Source organism: Aethalodelphis obliquidens, unplaced genomic scaffold (genome assembly GCF_003676395.1).
Source record: "Aethalodelphis obliquidens isolate GAN/ISIS:26980383/991018 unplaced genomic scaffold, ASM367639v1 scaffold57, whole genome shotgun sequence".
Classification (NCBI taxonomy): Eukaryota; Metazoa; Chordata; class Mammalia; order Artiodactyla; family Delphinidae; genus Aethalodelphis; species Aethalodelphis obliquidens.
In genome coordinates, this window is record NW_020838001.1 from 7,946,786 (window position 1) to 7,968,966 (window position 22,181).

Sequence of the window (22,181 nt, forward strand, 5' to 3'; positions counted from 1 at the left end):
GAGATTATGACCTTCATTATTTGAGAGCCCAAACCCTGTTAATTCTTATTAATGTTAACAATAAACATTTTAAAACCTTTACTATATGCCAAGGACTTTCAGTGCTTTGTCATCCTCAGAAAAACCCTACTGGGTAGGTCCTCTCATTATCAGCACTTTGAGATGAGCTACCCAAGCCTGACAGAGATAAAAGTAAATTATCGCTGGTTGATCCGGCTCCTAAGTGGCTGAGCTGGGATTTGAACTCACCAGATTTCTTTGCTAGTCTTCCTCTGGCTTTATTCAATTATACAGTTTCCTAAGTCGAAACTACAGTATTAAGTTGAACACTCGGTATAACAACTGAGACATCTATGTTGCCTCTCTTGTATGTAGTTTGCAAAAACCATGGCATACAATACAGTAATATTGTAGGTAATATTCACCGAGCATTTTACTGTGCTAAGAACTATAGATGTATTATTCTCACAGCAACCCCACGAGATTGGCTATTTTTATTACTCTTATTTCCAGGAGACTTGACCTTTACCGTGTGGTTGGTTCTAATACCATCCGTTTGACAGATGTGGAAAGTAAGTCCTTCAAGTTTCCACAATCAGTAAGTGGATATACAACACACTCGCTAGTTTAGCCAAAGCTCTGAAGCACAAAACTATGTATTAACGTTTGATATATTTGAGAGAGTGCTGTGTTTCTCAGCACAGAGAAATCAGCCGTTGCCCTCTTCGGGACCCTCAACCTCACCCTCATCACACAAGCTCACACAAATGCGCATGTGCACGCGCACACACACACACACACACACACACACACACACACAGAATTTTGTCATCTGCGGTCACTTGGTGTGAGGGCTGGAGTATAATTATCCATTCAGGACTTGGTAAGATTTCCCGGAACAAAACAGAGGGCCTGGGCCTGTCTTGGTAATGATGGTGGGCCTGTACCAGGCGCTTCAAGATCTCTCACTAGTAATTCCCAGCAACATCCCTATCGGGATGACTCATAGGGGCTCAAGCGACAGAGGAGGGAGGGAGGGAGAGTGAGTTTCTGGGAAGGGGCTCAAAGTAGTCATTTTGTATTTAGTTGCACCTCATCAAAGACGGGTATGTGTTGATGTCAACCAAGTTTTAAAGAACCAGCACTGCTTTCTTCTGCAATCCGGGACTTTCTCCACTGGACATGAGACAACAATTTCTCTGAAATAGGAATTTTCTTGCTGGCTATTATGAGACTAACGACTGCCTGCACTTCTAAGTATCTATTTGGAGTTTATAAAGCAAAATGATGCTAAACTCATGTGAAAACCTAGCAAATCTGAAATTATTTTCCTTTCTGCTTAAGCACACCTGCAGAGAGAGAAAGAAAAGAAAACACAGCGGGGGTGGGGGGGGTGGGCAGATAACTCAATAGCTGACAGAACAATAGGATTCAGCATTTCTTGAGCACTTACTATGTGTCAAGCACCCTGCCAGAAGAAAGGCACACAGTGGTGAACTGAATGCTTCTTCTGTTTGGGGCTTTTTATTTATTTATTTTACCATCATTGAGGCGTAAAACAACATTGGCACCACACAGCTCCACATATACTGATCCCACCCACCTCCGTTTTGGAGATATTCCCATTTAAGAAACATTTCCAATATTCTGAGATATTCCTGGTTTAAGAAAGGGTGATGTAATATAGCATGTTGTATATGAAGGTACATAGTAAAGGCCAAAATCAGAAAATCTGGGTCTGACTTCCACATAACATTATGATAAGGTCTGTGACACAGGGCAAATTATAGAACGCTCTAAATTTTAACTTTATTTATTCATTTATTTTTTTGCCATTGGGCTGAAATGGGAAATTCTACGAAAAATGTCTAGCTTAGTGCCTGGCTTATCATAAGCCCTAGAAAGCTTTACATTTGTACACTAAGTAACATATGGTATATATGATATAGTGTCTATTACATATAGTATATATTCTATAGCATATGCTATAGAATATGTACTATACAGTGTATATATAGATATATTACATATAGTGTATATTCTATAGCATATGCTATAGAATATGTACTATATAGTGTATATATAGATATCTATATAGATATAATACATTATGTATGAATTATATAAATATATAACTATTACTTTTATTAACATTAACAGCCATTAACGTTTAATCAAGACAAATCTGAAATGACAGAGTTCAAGCTCAAGTCGGTCTGCAAAAGGTTTTCAAAAAACCAGCTAAAAGTTTACAATAAACTTACGAGAGAAGGATTTGACACCAGGGTCAAAATGACGCAGTCACGTGACTGAAAACCCTCAGGGGAAACAGAACTTCCCTCACCTCCTTGGCTGGCGGTCGTTTTTGTACTGGATCAGAACGAAAGAATACGAACCACTTCAAAACAATCAGCAAAGTCTCCAACTTCTCTTCCTCGGTTAGTACAGAGAGTTCTACCCTTGCCAGCCACAAGGACCCTAGGAAGTGTGTGTGTGTGTGTGTGTGTGTGTGTGTGTGTGTGTGTGTGGTGTGTTCCCTCCTGCGCTTGCTTAAGATGGACTTTGTAGGGATGGATGGGGATGGTAGGGGCCGCGGTTCGAAGGTGCAGGTGCCTAGCTTTTGCACAAGGTGGTCGGTGTCCAAATGGAGGGAGGGGCAGATGCCCAGTCTCAACCACGAGCCCTGCTTTTGCCTCTCATTTCATAACCAGCTAAAATGGCAACATCAGGTGGAGTACTGACGGTGGACTACGTTGTAGGTGCTTTACCTGCACTCACTCATTACATCTTCATAACAATCAAAATGGAGCAGCTAGGGAGAAAACTCTCCAAATTCAGCGGCTCCTCCTTGCCCAAGTTAAGACCCTAAGGTGAAATCCCCTCTTCGGGTGCCTTTCACTAAGACTCAAACCCTCCCCACCTTGGGAGGTGCACAAAGCCAACCTTCCTCCAAAAACACTTCCGTCCAGGCTGGCAAAAAAACTGGTTTCGGGCAACGCGCGGGCTCTCGGGCTCCGGCAGGCGCCGGCAGCCTCCTCGGGGCGGTACTCGGAGACCTCGCCAGCGCGGCGGCGCGATTGTGCAAGCGCGAGGCTGCAGTTCCCGGCCGCCGGGGGAGGGCGGGGAGGCGCGCTCGGCGCACGTCCGGTGAACTCCAGTGAGCGTGCCTTCCCTGGGGGATTATCTCCAGGGTGGAGTCCGCGGCGTTCCCGCCCGGAGAGCCGCGCTCCGGTCACCCGAGGCCCGGCGCCCTCGCTCACCTCGCTGACTCCATCCTACTTCCATGCACCACCCCCAACCCCGGGTCCCGCGTCCCTCCGGGCCTGGCCAGCCGTAACCCACTCCGCCCCACTTAGCGTGCTCATTGGCCACCCAGGGCCTGCCCTGTCTCCATAAATACATGGTTCCCGGGCATGGAGCATGGAGAGGGACAGGAGGAAAGCGCAGCGCCAGCAGCATCTCTTCTACCTTCCTAGACACCTCCACTTCGCTACTCCAGAGCTGGAAGTCAGACTTGCAACCAGCAGGCGGACTCACGTCCTTTCCTTTCCTCTTCCAAGAGCCACCCAACTCCCGGCTGCGCTCCTCCAGCCCCTGCGGCCAGCGCTAGGCGGGCATCCGCTCCCTGAGGCTGCCGCGCGGTGCAGCGTCGAGCATCCTCGCCGAGTTCCTTTCTGCTCTCTGTCCGTCTTCCGCCCTCTCCATCACACCTGCTGCCCCTCTTTGCCTCTCTTCCGCAGAATCGTCAAGGCCCCAGCTCTCGCCGGCGCCTCTTTAGCCACCTCGCCCTTCCCAGCCCCCGCACATTCCCAAGCGCCCGGTCTCCCCCGCTGCCATGAGCTCCCCCATCGGCAAGAGCCGCTCCCTTGCCGCCTTCCTACAGGAGCTGCGCAGCCTGGGGCAGCCCCCCAGACCCGTGACATCTACGGCGTGCGCGCCCCGTCGGCCGCGGGAGGTGCCCCTCTGCCCCATGATGGAACAGGGCGAGGCGCAAGACGCGGCCGCCCTGCCCGGTCCCACCAAGTGGCCACTGCTGGGCAGTCTGCTGGAGATTCTCTGGAAAGGAGGGCTCAAGAAACAGCACGACACGCTGGTAAATGCCTCGTCGCGCCCCCAGTTCCCGTTCTGCTCCCCGCCTTGCTCTCCAAACCCTCCCCAAGGCGCGCGGTTCGGGCGCACGGTGCGCTCGGTTGTGTGTCCAGGCTGCAGCGGGCCCCGGTCCCCGAGAGGAAGGAGGCGGGGAGGAGGGAGAAGCGCTCTTGGGACTCTGCAGCGGATGCGCGCTTACTTCGCACCCTGCCCGGCCCGCTGCAGGCGGAGTACCACGAGAAATATGGCAAGATTTTCCGCATGAAGTTGGGTTCCTTCGACTCGGTGCACTTGGGCTCGCCGTGTCTGCTGGAAGCGCTCTACCGCACGGAGAGCGCGTACCCCCAGCGTCTGGAGATCAAACCGTGGAAGGCCTATCGCGACTATCGCGAGGAGGGCTACGGACTGCTGATCTTGTGAGTCCAGGAAGCAGGATGGGGTTCGGCGGCTGGAAATTGGGAAGGGACGGGAATGAGGGTTCCCTGGGGTTGGACCCTTCTAATGCAGGGAGAACACGGAAGCCCGTACCTGCTGCGGTCACGGGCTCTTGCGTGGACTAGAGTGGGTGGAGGGACGTCTGGGCTGAGTACGCAACACTTGTGTTCTTTCTGGCAAGGGGGCTGGGCCAGGCCTTTCCGTAAAAGAAATGTCAAAAAAAAAGGTTACGCGAATTATGATGTTTGGACTCTTGGGTGGAATGAGATTGTCAAATTAGCGTGCCAAGGCAAACATGTTATACAAACAAAATTATCCCTTAAAATTCTGAGACCCGCCCCTCTCCCCCCTTGGTAGCTCAAAAGCCAGAAGTTAACTCCTTTTGCTTTTGACAATGACCTTCCTTTGTAAAGGAAACTGTGGGAATTAGGAGATAGACCTACTTGGAAAGCGGGCATGGAGGGGTGTGGAGGTTGCATTTTAGAGAGAAATACTCTAATGTGATATGATTCCTCAGCTTTGACATTGTTAGCATTTAATACGTTAGCACTTTTTTTACCCCCAAATTATAATGCCTAATAATCGTATTTTTCAGGATATATATAATTACTGGATTTATTTATTTATGGCTACATTGGGTCTTCGTTGCTGCGCTGCGGCTTTTTCTAGGTGTGGCTAGCGGGCTCGCCAGCTCTGGAGCGTAGGCTCAGTAGTTGTGGAGCACGGGCTTAGTTGCTCTGCAGCACGTGGGATCTTCTGGGACCAGGGATCGAACCCGTGTCCCCTGCATTGGCAGGCAGATTCTTAACCACTGAGCCACCAGGGAAGCCCTAATTACTGGAATTAAAAACGGTATTAATGCATGATACATCACAGGCAGCGTGGTCATCTATAGAGCAAGTGCAAAAGGGTTCATGATGAGAACAGGCTTTTTACAGCTCCGGTGAATCTCTCACTGTTATTTGAAGGCAATGGCAAAATTCTAAATTCGAGGTGTTCTGTGAATGTGCCTTTCAACCCAATTGAAAGAAGACAAGATTTTTTTCCTCAAACAGATCTGAGTTGCTGGTGAAGTGGGTGTTCACGTGCCCACCCTTACTGCTGGAAACAGACCACTGGCCTCCCAGTTCAACCCCAGCGAGGGCACAGCAAAAGTTCTGAACCCAAATATGTGGACTTCATCTTTCTGTGCAATCTTTGGCTCAAGGGAAAAGTGATTATTCATCGTATTGTCAAACCAGCCCCAAATATTCCAATACTAATTGTTCTCTGGCTGTTTCTTGGCACGATTCTGTGTTCATTTGGTTATATAGTTTATGAAGTCAGAGAACTGGAGGTGTCTCTGCTTCTTCATTCTTTTCCTTTCCGTTTGCTCTAAATATAATTCTGCTTCTCTCCCAGGGAAGGAGAAGACTGGCAGAGGGTCAGGAGTGCCTTTCAAAAGAAACTAATGAAACCAGTGGAAATTATGAAGCTGGACAATAAAATCAATGAGGTTTGCAGGACGGGGTTCGCTTTCCTGGTTCTCCTGGGGATGGAGGGATTTAGTGGAGCTTCAAGCCACAGCTACAAAGTGCAGAAGAAAAGGCAGGCAATTTGGATGATTCAGGAGTCTTCCTTTTCTCCTCATTCCTCTCCACATCCTCCTTCCTTATTCCCCCCTCCTTCACTCCCTTTTAAAGTAGTATTACGATAAGGGAGCAGTTACGAGCATAGACTTTGACATTCTACAGTCCTGGTTTTGAACGTCACCCCACCCCCACCAGCTATGTAACCTGACTGTACCATTTAACTTGCTCACTTTCCCAGTCTATAAACTGGGAGTAACAATTCCCACTCCATAGGTTTACTGTGAGGATTAAATGAGATAACACTATAAACTTCCTAGGTAGTGACAGCTGAGCTGGGTTTTTTAGGATGAGTAGGAGTCTGCAAGCCAGAGAAGGTGGGAAAAGGCATTCAGGCAGAGAGCATAGCCTGCTGCAAATATGGAGGCATGAGATGGTGTGTTCAGAGAACAGTACATTTAGTGCAGCTGAAGTGAAGCTTTCTCTGAAATGATGCTGGGCAGAGGGCAGGTCTTTACAATATTTTTGTGCCACGCTAAGGTTTTTAGATGTTATCCTTTAGCCAGCAGGGGCCCAAAGGGGGAAGGATTTAAACATGTAGAGGATTCTTTTTACTCCTGTTCACTCTCAGTATTTATTTTGAACTGGACCCACATAGGATCATGTAGGTGAAAGACTGCAAATTCAGAAGCTTCCAAGGGCCAGGTGATTAATATCAATGTATAAGACAGGCCCAATAGGGATTTTAGCAAGCAGAATAGTGCATGCCCTTTCTAGAGGGGACAGCTGCCCAGCTCTGGCAAATGCCTGCCACATGGAAATGTAGACCCAGTGTCACCAGATCTAGTAATTATTATTATTTTTTGATGACTAATGGAAAATTCATATGTTCATGTGAAATCTCTGGATTTTTTGATGGTGACTAATTCAAAGTACTTTTTAACATGCTATGTGGACAAACTAAACATGCCCATTAGTTGCACCTGTGGATTTCGTAGTCACATATACCCTATTTCAGACCTCAGCAGAGCCACTTTTATGTGTCCAAGGGAGAGTGGCTTAGCTACTCTCTAAGCCTCAGTTTTCTCATCTGTTACCTAGGAAATGGGAGTAATGACAGTACTTTCTACCTCATGAGGTTATTTGAGGATCAGCTAAGGTAATACACTTTGTACCATGCCTCGTTCTATACAAGCCTCATTAAATGCAAAGCATTAGTCGTCTAAAACCCTGATTGTAGAAACTGGCCTCTAGGGGCTGTTAGGACCTGTCCAAGGTGACAGAGCTGTTAAGGCGCTGCGTCCAGAACTTACAGTTCCCTGGCTCTAAGCTTAACACGCTTCATACAACACCAACCAGTAAGGAGACATTTGCCTGCCCAGCTATGGAAGTGGCAAACCTCAGGGTAGCCAGAGTCCTTGAGACATTGTCCCCACAGAGACACTGGGCTGATTCCTCCTTTGTGGTTTATTCTCCATTCTGATTAGAAGAAATGTTTTCCTTTTCTTAAATTTAGATCAAAAGCTGAAACCTAAGCTTCAGGGAGGCTGCAGGGAAAGCTCAGGAAATAACCCAGGACAAGGGTGTTGGGGCAGAAGATGAACTGCCAAGGAGAATATATAATTAGTGATGATTCAGAATGAGTAACATTATGGGCAGTGAATATACAAGGTAGCAAAACCTGAAGCTAACTTACTGAACTTGAAACTTTTGTTTTCCTCCAGTGACTGAAATGTGTCTTTGGTGATTTCTTTCTGTTAAGGTCTTGGCTGATTTTACAGGTAGAATAAGTGAGCTCTGTGATGAGCGAGGCTGCATTGAAGACTTGTACAGCGAGCTGAACAAATGGTCATTTGAAAGTAAGTTTTCTTCACGTCTTGTTCATTTGATTTTGCAAGTGATTTTGAGGACAGACATGGCCCTGTGGACAACTCTTCTGTAATCATACGCTATTGCTGAGTAGGAAAGGCCATAGCAGCCCTCTTAATGCTTTCAGGCATTTAGGTGATGCTCTACCCTCTGGACTGTTTAGGTAGTCATTCAACAAACATTTATACAACACCTGCTATGTGCCAGGCACTGTACTAGGGACACAGCAGTGAACAAAACAGGCAACATCCTTGTTCACATGGAGCTCAGATTTTAGTAGGGATGACAATCAACTAGTAAATATATTTTAATATATACTCTGCCAAGGAGTAAGGGAGTCAAGAAAGAATGTAGGTTCCTAGGTGAGGCAAGTCTGCTTGGTAAGGAGACATTTGAGGTGAGACCTAAAGGAAGGCAAGGAGCAAGCCACTGGGGTATCTGTGGGAAGCCTGTTGGGACAGTGGAGACAGGAGGTGCAAATGTCCTGGGGTGAAAGTATGAATAATGTCTTTGGGGAACTTCGAGGATGCTGGTGTGAGTGGATTATTGGGGGAGGGAAAAGAGGAGCTGAGAAAGATTAAGCCGGGGCCTGAAAGTCCCCGCAAAAACATTTACTTTGAGTCCGATGTTGAGCCATGGAAAGTTCCGAACAGAAGGGAGCATGGTCACTTTTCAAGGACCACGCTGGGAATAAAAGCAAAGCCCTGCCTTGACGTGCTCGCTGCCCAGTCGATATGCAGGCAGGGGAACGAGGCAGTAGCAGTAGAATGCGGAGCACTTGACAGGGGGTTCAAGGCTGGGGGAGAATCCTGGTGGCTGCCTCAGCTGAGCATGGTCAGGGATGCTTCACAGAGGTGGTACCATCTCAGCCAAGGCCTGGGGGATAAGCAGGAGTTTCCCAGGTGAAAGTGAAGGAAGATGGAATGTTCCAGGCTGAAGGAACAGAGAGTGTTGCGTTGAGGAGAAAGAAGGGTGTTCTGAGTAACTTGAGCATGTCCAGCAAGGGACGAGGATGTCCAGGGCAGAGGATAGGAGGAAGCAGCGGCCAGCCCATGTCAGTCCTGTAAACCAGGGATGGGCATTTGGCTTTGAGCCCAGAGTCCCTGGGAGCGATAGGAGAGTGAGGGCTAAGGGCACCTTAGCAGGAAGGTGCCAAGGTCCGATTTGCCGGAAGGATCACTCTTGACTGCTAACGTGAGGGACTGGAGAGGGTGCCCCGGGACGGAGGCTTTTGTCCTGACCTGTCTCCCCCATCAGATAGACCTCGTTGTAAAGTTACAGACTGTCATCTTAGCACATGAGAAAGCCCCATGCCAATAAGAAATCCACAGAAGGTGTTAAGGGAAAGAGGGAATGATTATAGAGGAGAAAAGAAGAGTACGCTTTGGAAATCGTCCACTGGAAATACCCAGATTAAGGAGTATCAAATGCATTTCTTTGCAAGTCAAAGAAAACCTGACCATGGTGGTTGACAAATTATTGTCCACCATTATGAGAAGTCCTGAGGAAGCCAGTCCACAGCTGGCACTCAGTGATGTCCCTGGGACCCAAGCCTGTTCTGTCTTCCTTCTCATCCATCCTGAGCTAGTTGGCTTCTTGCAGAATGGCTCCTGCCCCTCCTGGCCTCACCCCTGCATTCTAGCAAAAACAAGAAGGAAAGAGGGAAGAGCTAAACCAGCTGTGCTTTCCCCTTTATCAAGAAAGCAAAAGTGTCTCCCTTGAATCTCATTGGCCAGACCTGGGTCATGTGACTGCTTTGGCTGCTACAGGAAGCCTGGGAAATCAGGGAACAGAATTGTCTTAGATCAATCCTGACTTATTGCCTGAGGACTGACACATTGACAGCCTAAATAAAATCGGGGTTCTCTTAGGGAAGAAATGGGCAAGAATGAGTATGGAGTAGGTCATTAACAATGGCTGCTACACATGATATCAAGGGTAAACTCTGAGAAGATCAAGACATTACCGGAGAGATTCACTCATGTACAAAAATGGCTGCATCTTCGCAGTGGCTTTTCCGATCAGGAGGTTCTGCAGGGGATGAGTCATTGGACCTGGAAATAATTCTAGAAAGAGAGGAGAGTAATCAGGCCCCTTTCTCTCAGAGAATTTGCTTTTCCTCTGTTCTTCGGAAAGACCTTTTTTTTTTTTTTTTTTTTTTTGCGGTACGCGGGCCTCTCGCTGTTGCGGCCTCTCCCGTTGCGGAGCACAGGCTCCGGACGCGCAGGCTCAGCGGCCATGGCTCACGGGCCCAGCCGCTCCGTGGCATGTGGGATCTTCCCGGACCGGGGCACGAACCCGTGTCCCCTGCATCGGCAGGCGGACTCTCAACCACTGCGCCACCAGGGAAGCCCAAGACCTCACTTTTATGGGAGACAGAATTGAGCCTTTGGTAGCCAGCTAATCATGGACGCCAGTGTCGTTGTGAATGGGTAACAGTGTTGATTATTTTAAATAACAGGCATCTGCCTTGTGCTATATGAGAAGAGATTTGGGCTCCTTCAGAAGAATGCAGGCGATGAAGCTTTGAACTTCATCATGGCCATCAAAACAGTAAGCATCTCCTAGGTAGAGAACCTTTCCTTATAAAACGTTTACAGAACCTAACAAATGTGCATCACAGTGTTTCCCAACAGTGGCATCCACACATATTTGATTACAGTAGTTAAGTGTTCATTTTAACATGTGTTGCATATTTTCATGAATGAACGTACATAGACGTACATATAATAAAAAAAGGCACATTCAGTCGTTGTCAGGCAAGGTGAAAGTAGGTATTTCAGTTAAAGGTCAGTTGATTAAAATACTATTGCAAAGAGTCTGAAAATTTTCAGATTAAAATTTGGGGGATTGTTTAGGTTGTATGTAGAGATAGTAGACCCTGTGAAACTGGTTTTAGGAATGGCTGAAGTTTGGAAATTATTGGAAATGGAAATGGATATGAGATTTGTATCCTTCTTTTTTTATGTTTAGGTCATAAGATCAATTTTTTTATGAAACACATCCAGTGGAAAAGCATCCCAAAGATGATTTTCATATGTCCCTGGAGGGTGTGGCCGGGGACTGTGCTGAGAGCCCTGAGGCATCCTTGGAATTCCGGCCTCTAGGGGAGCAAAGGGTGCAGTTGTTTAGAACGCTTCTCTCAAGGAGTGCAAGTTGTCTTTGAGAGAAAGAGAAACAGGGGTGAAAAGGCATTTGTGTTCCCCACAGATGATGAGCACATTTGGGAGAATGATGGTCACGCCGGTCGAGCTGCACAAGAGCCTCAACACCAAGGTCTGGCAGGCGCACACTCTGGCCTGGGACACCATTTTCAAATCGGGTAACGTGGCCACATGTACCCAGCAACCCTGTCTCCGGAGCTGCTGCCGGAAGGTCTGGATGATCTTGGCCTCAGCACCCCATCCTTTGATGGAGTTGCTCCTCCGGATTCTTTTGGGCTTTGCAAACTCATGAATTTGGGGATCGCCCTGGTACAGATGAATTCTAGGAAAAGGCAGGAGGTAGTTTTCTGTAGTCTTCTTTGGGAACTAGGAGTGGTTAAAAACAAGAACTTTGGAGTCAAAGATTCCTGGGTTCAAGTCCCAGCTCTGTCATTGGGTGTGGTGGCTTGGCCAAATGCACTCTTTTTCATTCTCAGTTGTCTCGCCTCTAAAATGGGTTAATAGTGGTAGTAGTACGTACCTCAGTACAACTGTTTTCAGTTCTAATATAGATAACTTAAAACCTGGCATATGATGTAGTGGGAACTGTCACTATTTCCTGCCAAGAAAATATGTAATATAATTTGTGCAAAACCTAAAAAAAAACAAAACCTGGCACAGTCCAATATCTCAATGGATCAGAGCTATTTCTGCTACAGAATGAAGGGAATATTTGGTGCTAAGTATTGTTCTGAGTATACACACACACTCATTTAATTCTCACAGAAACCCTGTAAAGTAGGGTTTTCTATTAGGCCTGAGTGATAGAACTGAGACACAAAATTAAGTAACTTTATCAAGATTGCATGCTGGGTAATGGCAAAACCAGGGTTGAAGCCAGGCAGAAGATCCAACTCTAACTGCTGTGCCATTTATTGTCATCATTTTTACCATCATCACCATGATTATTATTACGGTGGTGGCTTGTATGATGGATTGAAGTGAGGGAGGTGCATGCCTAGAATGTACTTGACAGACATCACCATTACTGTCAGCATGCATGGGCACTGCACGTGTGTGTGTGTTTATGTTTGGTAACAATGGTGGAGGGTTTCTCCTCTCCTCTGCTGCCAGGATTTGGGAGCCAGATCCCACTGTACCTGTATCAGTGACCATATCTGCTAGATGCTTGGATATGGGACCAAGTTCTGATTCTGAGAACAGACCCAAATGCCACCTCTGTCTCATGATGACCTCCCTCTCCCAAGCTCTAACCTCTTCCTACTCAAAACGTGACTGCAGACCCAGCAACAGCATCCCCTGATAGCTTGTTAGAAATCAGACTTCCAGGCCCACCCCAGACTCTAGAATCAGAATCTGCATTTTAAGAAGATGCCCGGGGGATTCTTGTGCATGTTAATATTTGAGAAACCCTGCTCCTGTGGGCATTGGTCAGGGCTTGCTGACTTAACAACAAGGCAGTATTAGCTTATCTGACAAATTGTCAAATTGTCAGATTGCCTGCAAAGACCCTTTAGATGTTGCAAGGAGAATTCGATCCTGGGTTCCATTTCACTCTTTTCCTCCTCCTAATTTTCAGCTGATTTCCTCTCCCTTTTTCTCTTCTCCAACAGTCAAATCTTGTGTCGACAACCGGTTAGAGAAATATTCTGAGCAGCCCAGTATGGATTTCATTAGTGATACTTATCACCACAATCAGCTTTCAAAGAAAGAATTGTATGCGGCTGTGACGGAGCTCCAGCTGGCTGCGGTGGAAACGGTAAGGCTGGGCCCGGTTTTAGTTTGCTAAATCAACGGGCTGTAAAATCTTTTTCATGATGAATTTTACGTAGTCATTCAACTCACCTATTCCATAAGGATTCACTGAGCATTAGCTTAGCAGACATAAAAATTCTCATACTAGAGATGTGCAGGAGACCCAGAGCACAGCCTTTGTGCTTAAACATATGATAGAAAAATTCATGTGCTTTAGAGACAGAAATCCGGTTCAGGGTATAAATGCTACGACAAATATGCAAAATGCGACAGGCATTAAGAAGCAGTAAAATCCTACAGCACAGCAAGGTAGATAATCGAGGTTTTTAAAAACTGGATATATTTTAGGCTGTGCATGTTACCCCAAAGTGCCTAACCGTGGATGTTATTTAGTCTAAAAACATTGGCATACTCTGCAATTCCAATAATATTTTTTTCTGCTTAAAATTGTCAACAGAGGGAGTTTGGGAAACACTTGATTTCAGTTTAAAGGAAACAGCTAATTTTGTTGTTTTTGCGGTACGCGGGCCTCTCACTATTGTGGCCTCTCCCGTTGTGGAGCACAGGCTCCGGACGCGCAGGCCCAGCAGCCATGGCTCACGGGCCCAGCCGCTCTGCGGCATGTGGGATCCTCCCAGACCGGGGCTCGAACCCGCGTCCCCTGCATCGGCAGGCGGACTCTCAACCACTGCGCCACCAGGGAAGCCCCCCCCCTCATGGAACTTAAGTGGTCTTGGGGCACAGATGATAGACATGTAAATAAATAATGAAATAGGATCATTTCAGATAGTGATCCAGGACCTAGAGGAAGCCATCAGGGTGAAGTCATAGAGAGGTAGGGGAGGTCGTCTCTCTCTGAGATGTCATATTGGAGCTGACACTGGAATAACGAGAAGGAGCCAGCCAAGGGAAGAGCTGGTGGAAGACCACTCGAAGTAGAGGAAACGGCACATGCCAAGGCCCTGGGCAGAAAGAAGGATGGACTGGAGACCTAGCACATGTGGTCAGAGTTGACAGGGGAGAAGATGATGGGCCCTGTTAACCAGGAGCCTTTGTGAGGCATTTGGATTTACTGCACCTGTGATGGAAATCTCTTGGAGTGTTTTAAACAAGGGAGGAACTTAATCAGATTGATGTTTTGTAAAGTGGGCTCTGGCTGGTGGATGGAGAATGGACCTAGCAGAGAGAGAGTGGAAATAGCAAGGCCAACTCGCTATGAGATGTGTCTCCTCCGTGGAGGTCAAGCCGGGATACTTTGTGCCCATGAGGTTTCTCAGGCCACTTCCCCTCCATTCAGCCCCTGCAGTTATCCTAAAAGGCCAGGGCTGTCTTACAGGGCTTTGGTGAAAGCTACAGTTATCTGCCTTTTGGAAACTCTATTTGGTACTTGCGGTAAGGGACCCACTGATACGGTTCAATCTGTTTCTTTTTTTAGTCCTGGCTATTCTGAAAGTCACATTTGGAAAATCAGAGAAATTTGAAAGTGTATCTAATTTGGTGGCTATGCCCTCTTCCTGTTTTGTAAATTGGACACTTGTAATAATGACATCCACGGTTTATTTGCAGCTGAGGCTGGCGGTCCTCTGACAGGAAGAAGGCTACTTGGAGGCATCTTCTTCCAAAGATAATAAATACCATTGGCTCCAAATTGTCCTGCACTTGGCTCATTTATGTGAGTGGCACATAGCACTTAGCAAAAGCGTCTTCATGTCTGCAGAGAGGACACAATGACCATTTTTATGGGAATATTTGGCTTAAATTAGACAAAAATAGGCCTAAAGACAAATACATAAGACTACCAGTGGTGAGTATTATGAAGCTAAAAGCTGCACTGGTTGTTTCTGCCAATATTTTTTCTCTTCTCATTGCCTTTGGAAAGGAAATAAAGGATGCCACTTAAAAGGCCATGAGTCTTTGTCAGAAATTGTGGCTGGTTCTTTGAAATACTCAACTTGACGCTAGAATTTCTTATTTTGGTGTTGGCCGCCTCCTACCAGGGCTCTTTCCTTGAGGCTGAAACCCTGGGTCAGATAATGCCTTTTTATTTTTGTGGTAACTTTTGAGGGTGTGGCAAAAAAAACTTTCTGTTAAATTCCAGGAATGCAACTTCTTGTGCATTTGCATTGCAAAATTAAAAAAAAAAAAAAAGACACTTTTATTAGCAACACTCTCAGGCTCTCTCCTCATTCAATTTTCATATTATTTTTTATATTAAACAATTAACAAATTTCATTTTGAGATAATTATCGATTCACATGCAATTCTAAGAAAAAAAATAGAGAGGATCCCTTAATCCTTCACCAAGTTTCCCTCAATGGTAACATGTGCATAAGATAAACTGTTATCACAACCCGGAAATTGATATTGTTGCAATCGTCCATCCGACTCTCATTGGGCCAGTTCTACATGCCCTCATTTGTGTTCAATTTTTGTACCAAACTATATTTTGCGTCCTAATGCAGCTGATTATTTAAAGAATTCTACTTTGATTCCCTCAGGAAATAAGCTATTATTCGTTGATGTGTTTTAGAAACTAAATCTGACTTTTCATACAGGGCATTTGTTTGAAGCACAGCCAGGAAGGACATGTAAAAAGGCGTCACTCCTAATGTTTTCATGACGAGGTGGTAGGCATCACCTTTGGTCCAGCTCATACTGGTTTTAAGGCAGTTTATTTGCAGAAAACTCAAGTTTATGTCCATTTGGCTTTCAGACAGCAAACAGCTTAATGTGGATCCTCTTCAATTTATCTCGTAATCCCCACGTGCAACAAAAGCTTCTTAAGGAAATTCAGAGTGTACTGCCTGAGAATCAGATGCCACGGGCAGAGGATTTGAGGAATATGCCATATTTAAAAGCCTGTCTGAAAGAATCTATGCGGTAAGAACACGTGCCTAAGCCAATATGAATATGTCAGAAGGCTGTTCTCTGCAACACATAATGAGGGGTGCCCTCCCACAGATGGCTCCCACGGTTGATTCGTAAACATTTACCAAGCTACAAAAAAAAAAAAAAAAAAAAGAGCCTTTGGACCATATTCCTTTTCTATTACTCATTTCCTAAATCGTTTGGGCAAATTCTATTAAATCTTGGAAAGTCAGAGTCTTGCCCTTTACATCAGTAATCATAATACTCTAATGGACGCTATGAGCAATAATTAAGATTAGGGGCACGATTGAAGGATGTGAGATGAAACCTCAGCAAGGAACCATATTATTATATAAGACATAGAGACACCTTTGGTTTTGAGCCGCTGTATAAAATATTCTTTGAAAATTCTTTTTCTGGAAAGCAAAGCTCACAATGTCTTAGGGTCAGAAGGAAATATCTTTAACTTCATGAAGGGTAGTTAGGAGAAACCGAGAACAAACAACAAGCTTGAGGGCGAAGCATGTCAATGTACACATTTGAATGTGTACGGGGAATGAAACCGAACAAACACTGTTAACAGCTATGAAGCAGACTTGTACTTGGGGGTTTAACCAACACAATAAGATAAAGAATATAAACAAGAGGTGTAAATATTGGGAAGAAAGAGACAGAACTTCTTTGTAAAGAGTTGCGATCATGTTCCTTTTTTGAGAACTCAGGCAGCAACTATTTATTTAACCACAATCTGCATTCCCTTGAGCTAGAACTTGGTCCGTGCCCACTTAGACATCTCTGATCTTGTTTTTTCAGGCTTACCCCGAGTGTGCCATTTACAACTCGAACTCTTGACAAAGCAATGGTTCTGGGGGAATATGCTTTACCGAAAGGAGTAAGTAGAATTTGTACAGTCTGTACCTTACCCTTTTCAAATATCCATCAGATCTCCCTAAACGTTTCTACTGGGAGAGCATTCATTTTGGAAATGTGTAGATTGCAGTATATAGTTGACGTGTTGTGTAGTCTAGCATTAGGAATAATGGTCTTCTGTCTCCATAGACAGACCTGGATTCAAGTATAGCCTTGAGTGAGTTACATAACCTCTGCGAGCCTCAGTTTTCTCATCTGTAAAATGGGAATAATAAAACCTACCACATGGGATTGTTGTGAGAATGTGATGTAACATTTTAAAGTTCATGACCTATTTATTGTGCCAGTATCACCTGGCACATTTCAAGCACTCAATACGTGTTGGCATTCATCATTATTATACCTTTGTGGGTTACTTTCACATTTGTAAGGTGATGGCTTTTGTAAATTTTGCTATTCAAACGTTTTCTTTAAGTGCTTTGTGTTTCTGTGTGTTTTTAGACAGTATTGATGCTAAATACCCATGTGTTGGGGTCCAGTGAAGAAAATTTTGAAGATTCAAGTCAGTTTAGACCCGAACGATGGCTTCAAGACAAGAAAAAGATCAACCCTTTTGCCCATCTTCCATTTGGCGTTGGGAAAAGAATGTGCATTGGTCGCCGATTAGCCGAGCTCCAGCTGCACTTGGCTCTCTGCTGGGTAAGACCCTGATGGGATTTCTGCAGCTGTATTCTGGGCTATTCCTCAAGGCAGGAGAAGAGGGGTGATTCTGCTTTTTTGTGCTTCTGTGTTCCAGATCGTCCGCAAATATGACATCGTGGCCACAGACAAGGAGCCTGTGGAGATGCTGCACTTGGGCATCCTGGTACCCAGCCGACAGCTCCCCGTTGCTTTCCACCAGAGATAGGAGGCCTCAGGTGAGCATCTGGGGTATGGAGAATGGCCAAGAGGTGAGCCAAGCTTGGAAGTCAACCATACTTGGCTTGGAGTTCCTGCTCACTGTTGGTTCACTGGGTGACCTTGAACAGTTACTTAACCTTTCTGCCTTCACATTTTTTTTTTCATTTGTAAAATGGGGACCAAAATAGTATCCATCCAGAAAGACGATATGAATACAAAATACCTGGCCCAGAGCCTGGCATCAACTAAGTGCTCCAAGATGCAAGCTGCTTGTCATGGTTTTTGCTTGTGAATATCGGGGTGGGGGGCAAACTTTTTCTGTAAAGGACCAGTTGGCAAATATTTTAGGCTTTGCAGGACATAAGGTCTCTCTCACATCCACTTTGCTCCACCTCAGGGCAGCCTCAGACAACTGGTCAATGAATAGGGGTGACTATTGTCTTAGTTTTCTATTGTTGCCATAACAAATTACTAAAACAAATTACTTACAAATTACTAAAACTTGTATTAAATAGCACACATTTATTATTTTATCATTCTATAGGTCAGAAATTCAACACAGCTCTTGCCAGGATAGAATCAAGTTGTCATTCGGCAGGGCTGTGTTCCTTTCTGGAAGCTCTAGGGGAGAATCTGTTCCCTTACAGATTTCTGTTGTTGGCAGAATTTAGTTTCTTATGGCTGTAAGACTGAGGTTTCTGTTTTCTTGCATCAACTAAGAGTTATTCTCAGCTCCTAGAGACCACCATTCCTTGGTTCATGACCTCTTCCTCCATCTTCAAAGCCAACTAGCGTCTAGGCTTCAAATCCCTCATCCTTCTTCTATTGCATCTCTCAGACAGGATATCATTCGGGATGATCTCCCCATTTCGAGGTCCATAACCTTAATCACATCTGCAACACTCCCTTTGCAATGCAAAGCAATATATTCACAGGTTCTGGGGATTAGGGACTAAGCCTTTTTTGAGGGCCATGATTCTGCCTACCAGTACTGTATTTCAATAAATCTTTATTTGTAAAAAGAGGTGGTGGTACTTATTGGACCATAGGGTCTTGATTTACAGATCCCTGGCATAGAAGAGGAGATATTTACCAGCCTGTATTAAATACAATGTAATACTTTTTCTGCAACATACCATTTATTACCTTTTCTGACAGTGTGGGTGTTCTCATACCAGCTTCATAATTTTTGCCATATTCATATATCAGCTATTTAATTGCTGCTTAATTATTTCCTTTAAATTAACATAGGCCTAATAGTATACTTTAGCCTTATTTCTAATTTCCTTGATGAAATGGTGTTTTTTTAGTCTAGTTATTTCCCCCAATCCACAATAAAATGAATTTTCAACTACTGAAGGGATAAGAAGTTAGCCTGAGAAATCTCTAGTATTATCAGATGTGAAAATATGACATTTCTGATACATAGCTTTATAGAATTAGGTGTCAGTGGTAAAACTCAGTCTTAATCACTCTTCCCTTTCAACGACATCACCTAGAATTTGCCTAGAACTAGTTGCTATTTGCTAACTGCAAGGGTATTTGCTGATAGGTGGATTATTTCGGGAAACATGCAATTACAGATGAAATTTCTGAATGAGGGCCAGTGAATTCCTCCCTACGTGTCTGGTATCATTAGGCAATTGTCAGATTCTGAACATGCCAACAAACAGAGTTGAATCAAGTAGGATAATGAAGGAATTCTAGCTTAATTGCGAAACTTTCAGTCTTCAGCTAGGACAGTGTGCACAGTTATCTTGGTGAAACACAAGAGCCCAGGGCACTACTGGTTTTAGCATTTATTTTTTTGCTAATAATTCCTCTTGTTTAACTATACTGCTCTGATGTATAATTGGGGTATACTTTATTTTCCAGATTTTTTTTTTTTTACCAAGACCACGAGCAGCAATTTTTACCCTTTTGCAAGAATGAGGCTTTGGGCTTCTGCATGACAGGAAAGCACACATCAAAACCCTGAGCATGAAACAGCATGTAAAGAACATTTAGTCCCAGGTGTTTATACTCTTTCTTCTGTACAATTGTTCTAGAAGCTGTACTGTCTGTGTAGCTGATGGTATTTATTAAGATGGTATCTGGCTCAGGGAAAGCAGATTGTTGGAATGCCAGGCACTCTACAGGGTATACCGCCTGCTTACACATAACTTACACGTAACTGACATCAGCACCACCCTGACTTACACAGAATTGCTCATCATCCTGTTTTCTCTTGTATAGGGCAGTTGGGCACTTATCCGTTGGTCAGGTAAAAGTCACTAAATGGGGCTTCCCTGGTGGCGCAGTGGTTGAGAGTCCGCCTGCTGATGCAGGGGACCCGGGTTCGTGCCTCGGTCCGGGGAGATCCCACATGCCGCAGAGCGGCTGGGCCCGTGAGCCATGGCCGCTGAGCCTGCGCGTCCGGAGCCTGTGCTCCGCAACGGGAGAGGCCACAACAGTGAGAGGCCCGCGTACCGCAAAATAAATAAATAAATAAATAAATAAAGTCACTAAATGTTTCTGTCCTAGCTTTACCAGATTCACTGCTGGAATCTTGACTTCTCAGAAGTTTACATTTCACAATGAAAGACTATCTAGATTATTGGGGGCCTGTGTAGTATTGACGATCCATTTGTTGTAACCCTGTTTAATATATTTGGGGAAATACTGCTTAATAATAGAAGCAAAACTAAATATTGGTTAAAGTTATCAGGTCTCTATGAAGCTATTGTTTTTTTTTCTTGTTTTGAAATAGAAACATTATTGGAAAATTAGAGAAAACCTCTATGTTAAGAAGTACTTTAATGAAGTCAAAACCTCCTGTCTAAGAATGCCTTAATGATTTACTGTGGCATCATTTGTTAAAGGATCCTGAAATTATTTAATTATGGCATTGAGTCTATTTAATCTATTAAGGACTGGATCAGTAGTTTTTAAATTGTGTGTGTGTGTGTGTGTGTGTGTATGTGTGTGTGTGTGTGTGTGTGTGTGTGTATTCTAACGGCAATTTGCTTACATCACTTAAAAATATATATATGATATTTGACTTAGAAGTTTAGGGCAATGTTCTAAAGTTTAGTCATGGCTTAAAAATATTCAGTGACTTTCCCTGCCTTAATTTTCCCAGCTATAGATGGCTCAGTAGTAAAGTGTGCATACATTATAGATTAACTAGGTAAACCATGTTATGTGACTTGAACTCCTTGGGAAAATATGATTTCATAAAAATGGAAAAGGCATATAGATTTAAGCAATACTTGTAAAACTCTTAAAAATTGTGTTTACATGTAGTTTATTTGCACAGGTTTTTACTACTACTTTTCCTAAAAGCATACTATATGTTTCTGTATATTTGATAAAGATTTCCCTTTTTAGGTTACATTTTTAGACTATTTCAGAAGTGTACATTTATATCTTTATTTTGAACAAATATGTGCACATCACCAAAATAAGTATATGCTTTCTCACTGCTGTGAAATTCTTTTTAGAATTACAAATCCACATGTGTTGTCAGATTTCATCTGTATATCTTCTTTGAATTCTCTAAAAGAATAAAAGTTTTCAAATATGTGAGATGTTTCCCCTTCATTGCATTTCATTTTTTAAAAAAATTTATATATTTATTTATGGCTGTGTTGCATCTTCGTTGCTGCACATGGGCTTTCTCTAGTTGCGGCGAGCGGGGGCTACCCTTTGTTGTGGTGCACAGGCTTCTCATTGCAGTGGCTTTTCTTGTCGCGGAGCACGGGCTCTAGGCGTGTGGGCTTCAGTAGTTGTGGCATGCAGGCTCAGTAGTTGTGGCACACAGGCTTAGTTGCTCCGCGGCATGTGGGATCTTCCTGGACCAGGGCTTGAACCCGTAGCCGCCTGCATTGGCAGGTGGATTCTTAACCACTACGCCACCAGGGAAGCCCCTCCCCTTCACTGCATTTCTTACAACCAAAGTTAAACATTCAAACTTTGTCTCACTAGAAAATTTTGTCATGTGGCTAGTTTACAATATAATATGACAATAATATTTTACAGTAGCTTTACCAAAAGATGATCATTTGAATGGCAAAATAACTTTCCTTTTTTTACTCCATTCACTTCTATCCGCACCACCATCCCCTTCTCTCTGGACCACAGCAGAAACTGCCAACCGATCTCTATCTTGCTTCCTTCTAGACTGTTCTTTGTCCATTGGCCATATTGGTCTTTTTAAAACCCAAGCCCGACGGTGTCCCAGCCCTGCTTCTGTGGCATCCCATTGCTCTCACATAAAGATCCAGTTCCTTAAGCTGGACTTCGGTGTCTTGTAAAGTACAGCCCACTCACCCACAGGCCCCAGCGCACCCGAGCCACCGGAGGCCTCTGCACTCTGGCCACACTGGCTTCTGCCAGTCTCTTCTATTCTTTAAACACTCTCTGCCCCCGAGTCTTTGCACCTGATGTCTTTCCTCCTGGAGCACTCTTTCTTCACCTGTTCATCTCTCCTATGCACCAATCAGAGCACAGCTCAAGCTTCCTGGAGGATGTCTTCCTGGATGATCGAAATCCCCCAGAGGCTGAGGCTGACCCTCTCTCTCTCTCTCTCTCTCTCTCTCTATATATATATATATCCTATTTGTTGGTCTCTGTTTAGGGGGAGCCCTGATTGATACACTCACTCTAAAAATGTGCTAATGTT

At 44.6% G+C, this 22,181-nt stretch overlaps 1 protein-coding gene across 3 annotated transcripts; it reads left to right on the forward strand.

The window, feature by feature from the left end:
- Positions 1–3,219: 3,219 nt before the first annotated feature.
- CYP24A1 (cytochrome P450 family 24 subfamily A member 1) lies at positions 3,220–19,889 on the forward strand. 3 transcript variants are annotated; one of them, XR_003428684.1, is made up of 13 exons: positions 3,220–4,093; positions 4,315–4,505; positions 5,926–6,019; positions 7,855–7,951; positions 10,423–10,514; positions 11,172–11,283; positions 12,739–12,884; positions 15,594–15,760; positions 16,562–16,640; positions 17,120–17,317; positions 17,415–17,535; positions 19,394–19,531; positions 19,754–19,889. XR_003428684.1 is itself a non-coding variant. In XM_027086954.1 (12 exons), the coding sequence occupies exons 1-11, from the start codon at positions 3,836–3,838 to the stop codon at positions 17,523–17,525; spliced, it is 1,545 nt and encodes a 514-aa protein (XP_026942755.1). In that variant the 5' UTR covers positions 3,220–3,835; the 3' UTR covers positions 17,526–17,535; positions 19,394–19,889. The 3 variants fall into 3 exon arrangements, 2 of the variants coding, with proteins under 2 accessions (XP_026942755.1, XP_026942756.1); XM_027086954.1 differs by having other exon boundaries at positions 19,394–19,889; XM_027086955.1 differs by lacking the exon at positions 19,394–19,531.
- Positions 19,890–22,181: the final 2,292 nt, after the last annotated feature.

Bases quoted from the DNA above. Each gene is read 5' to 3' on its own strand.
- CYP24A1 (XM_027086954.1), top strand. From the start codon at position 3,836: ATGAGCTCCCCCATCGGCAAGAGCCGCTCCCTTGCCGCCTTCCTACAG. The intron at 4,094-4,314 runs GTAAATGCCTCG...GGCCCGCTGCAG, and splicing joins AGAAACAGCACGACACGCTG to GCGGAGTACCACGAGAAATA. The intron at 6,020-7,854 runs GTTTGCAGGACG...CTTTCTGTTAAG, and splicing joins TGGACAATAAAATCAATGAG to GTCTTGGCTGATTTTACAGG.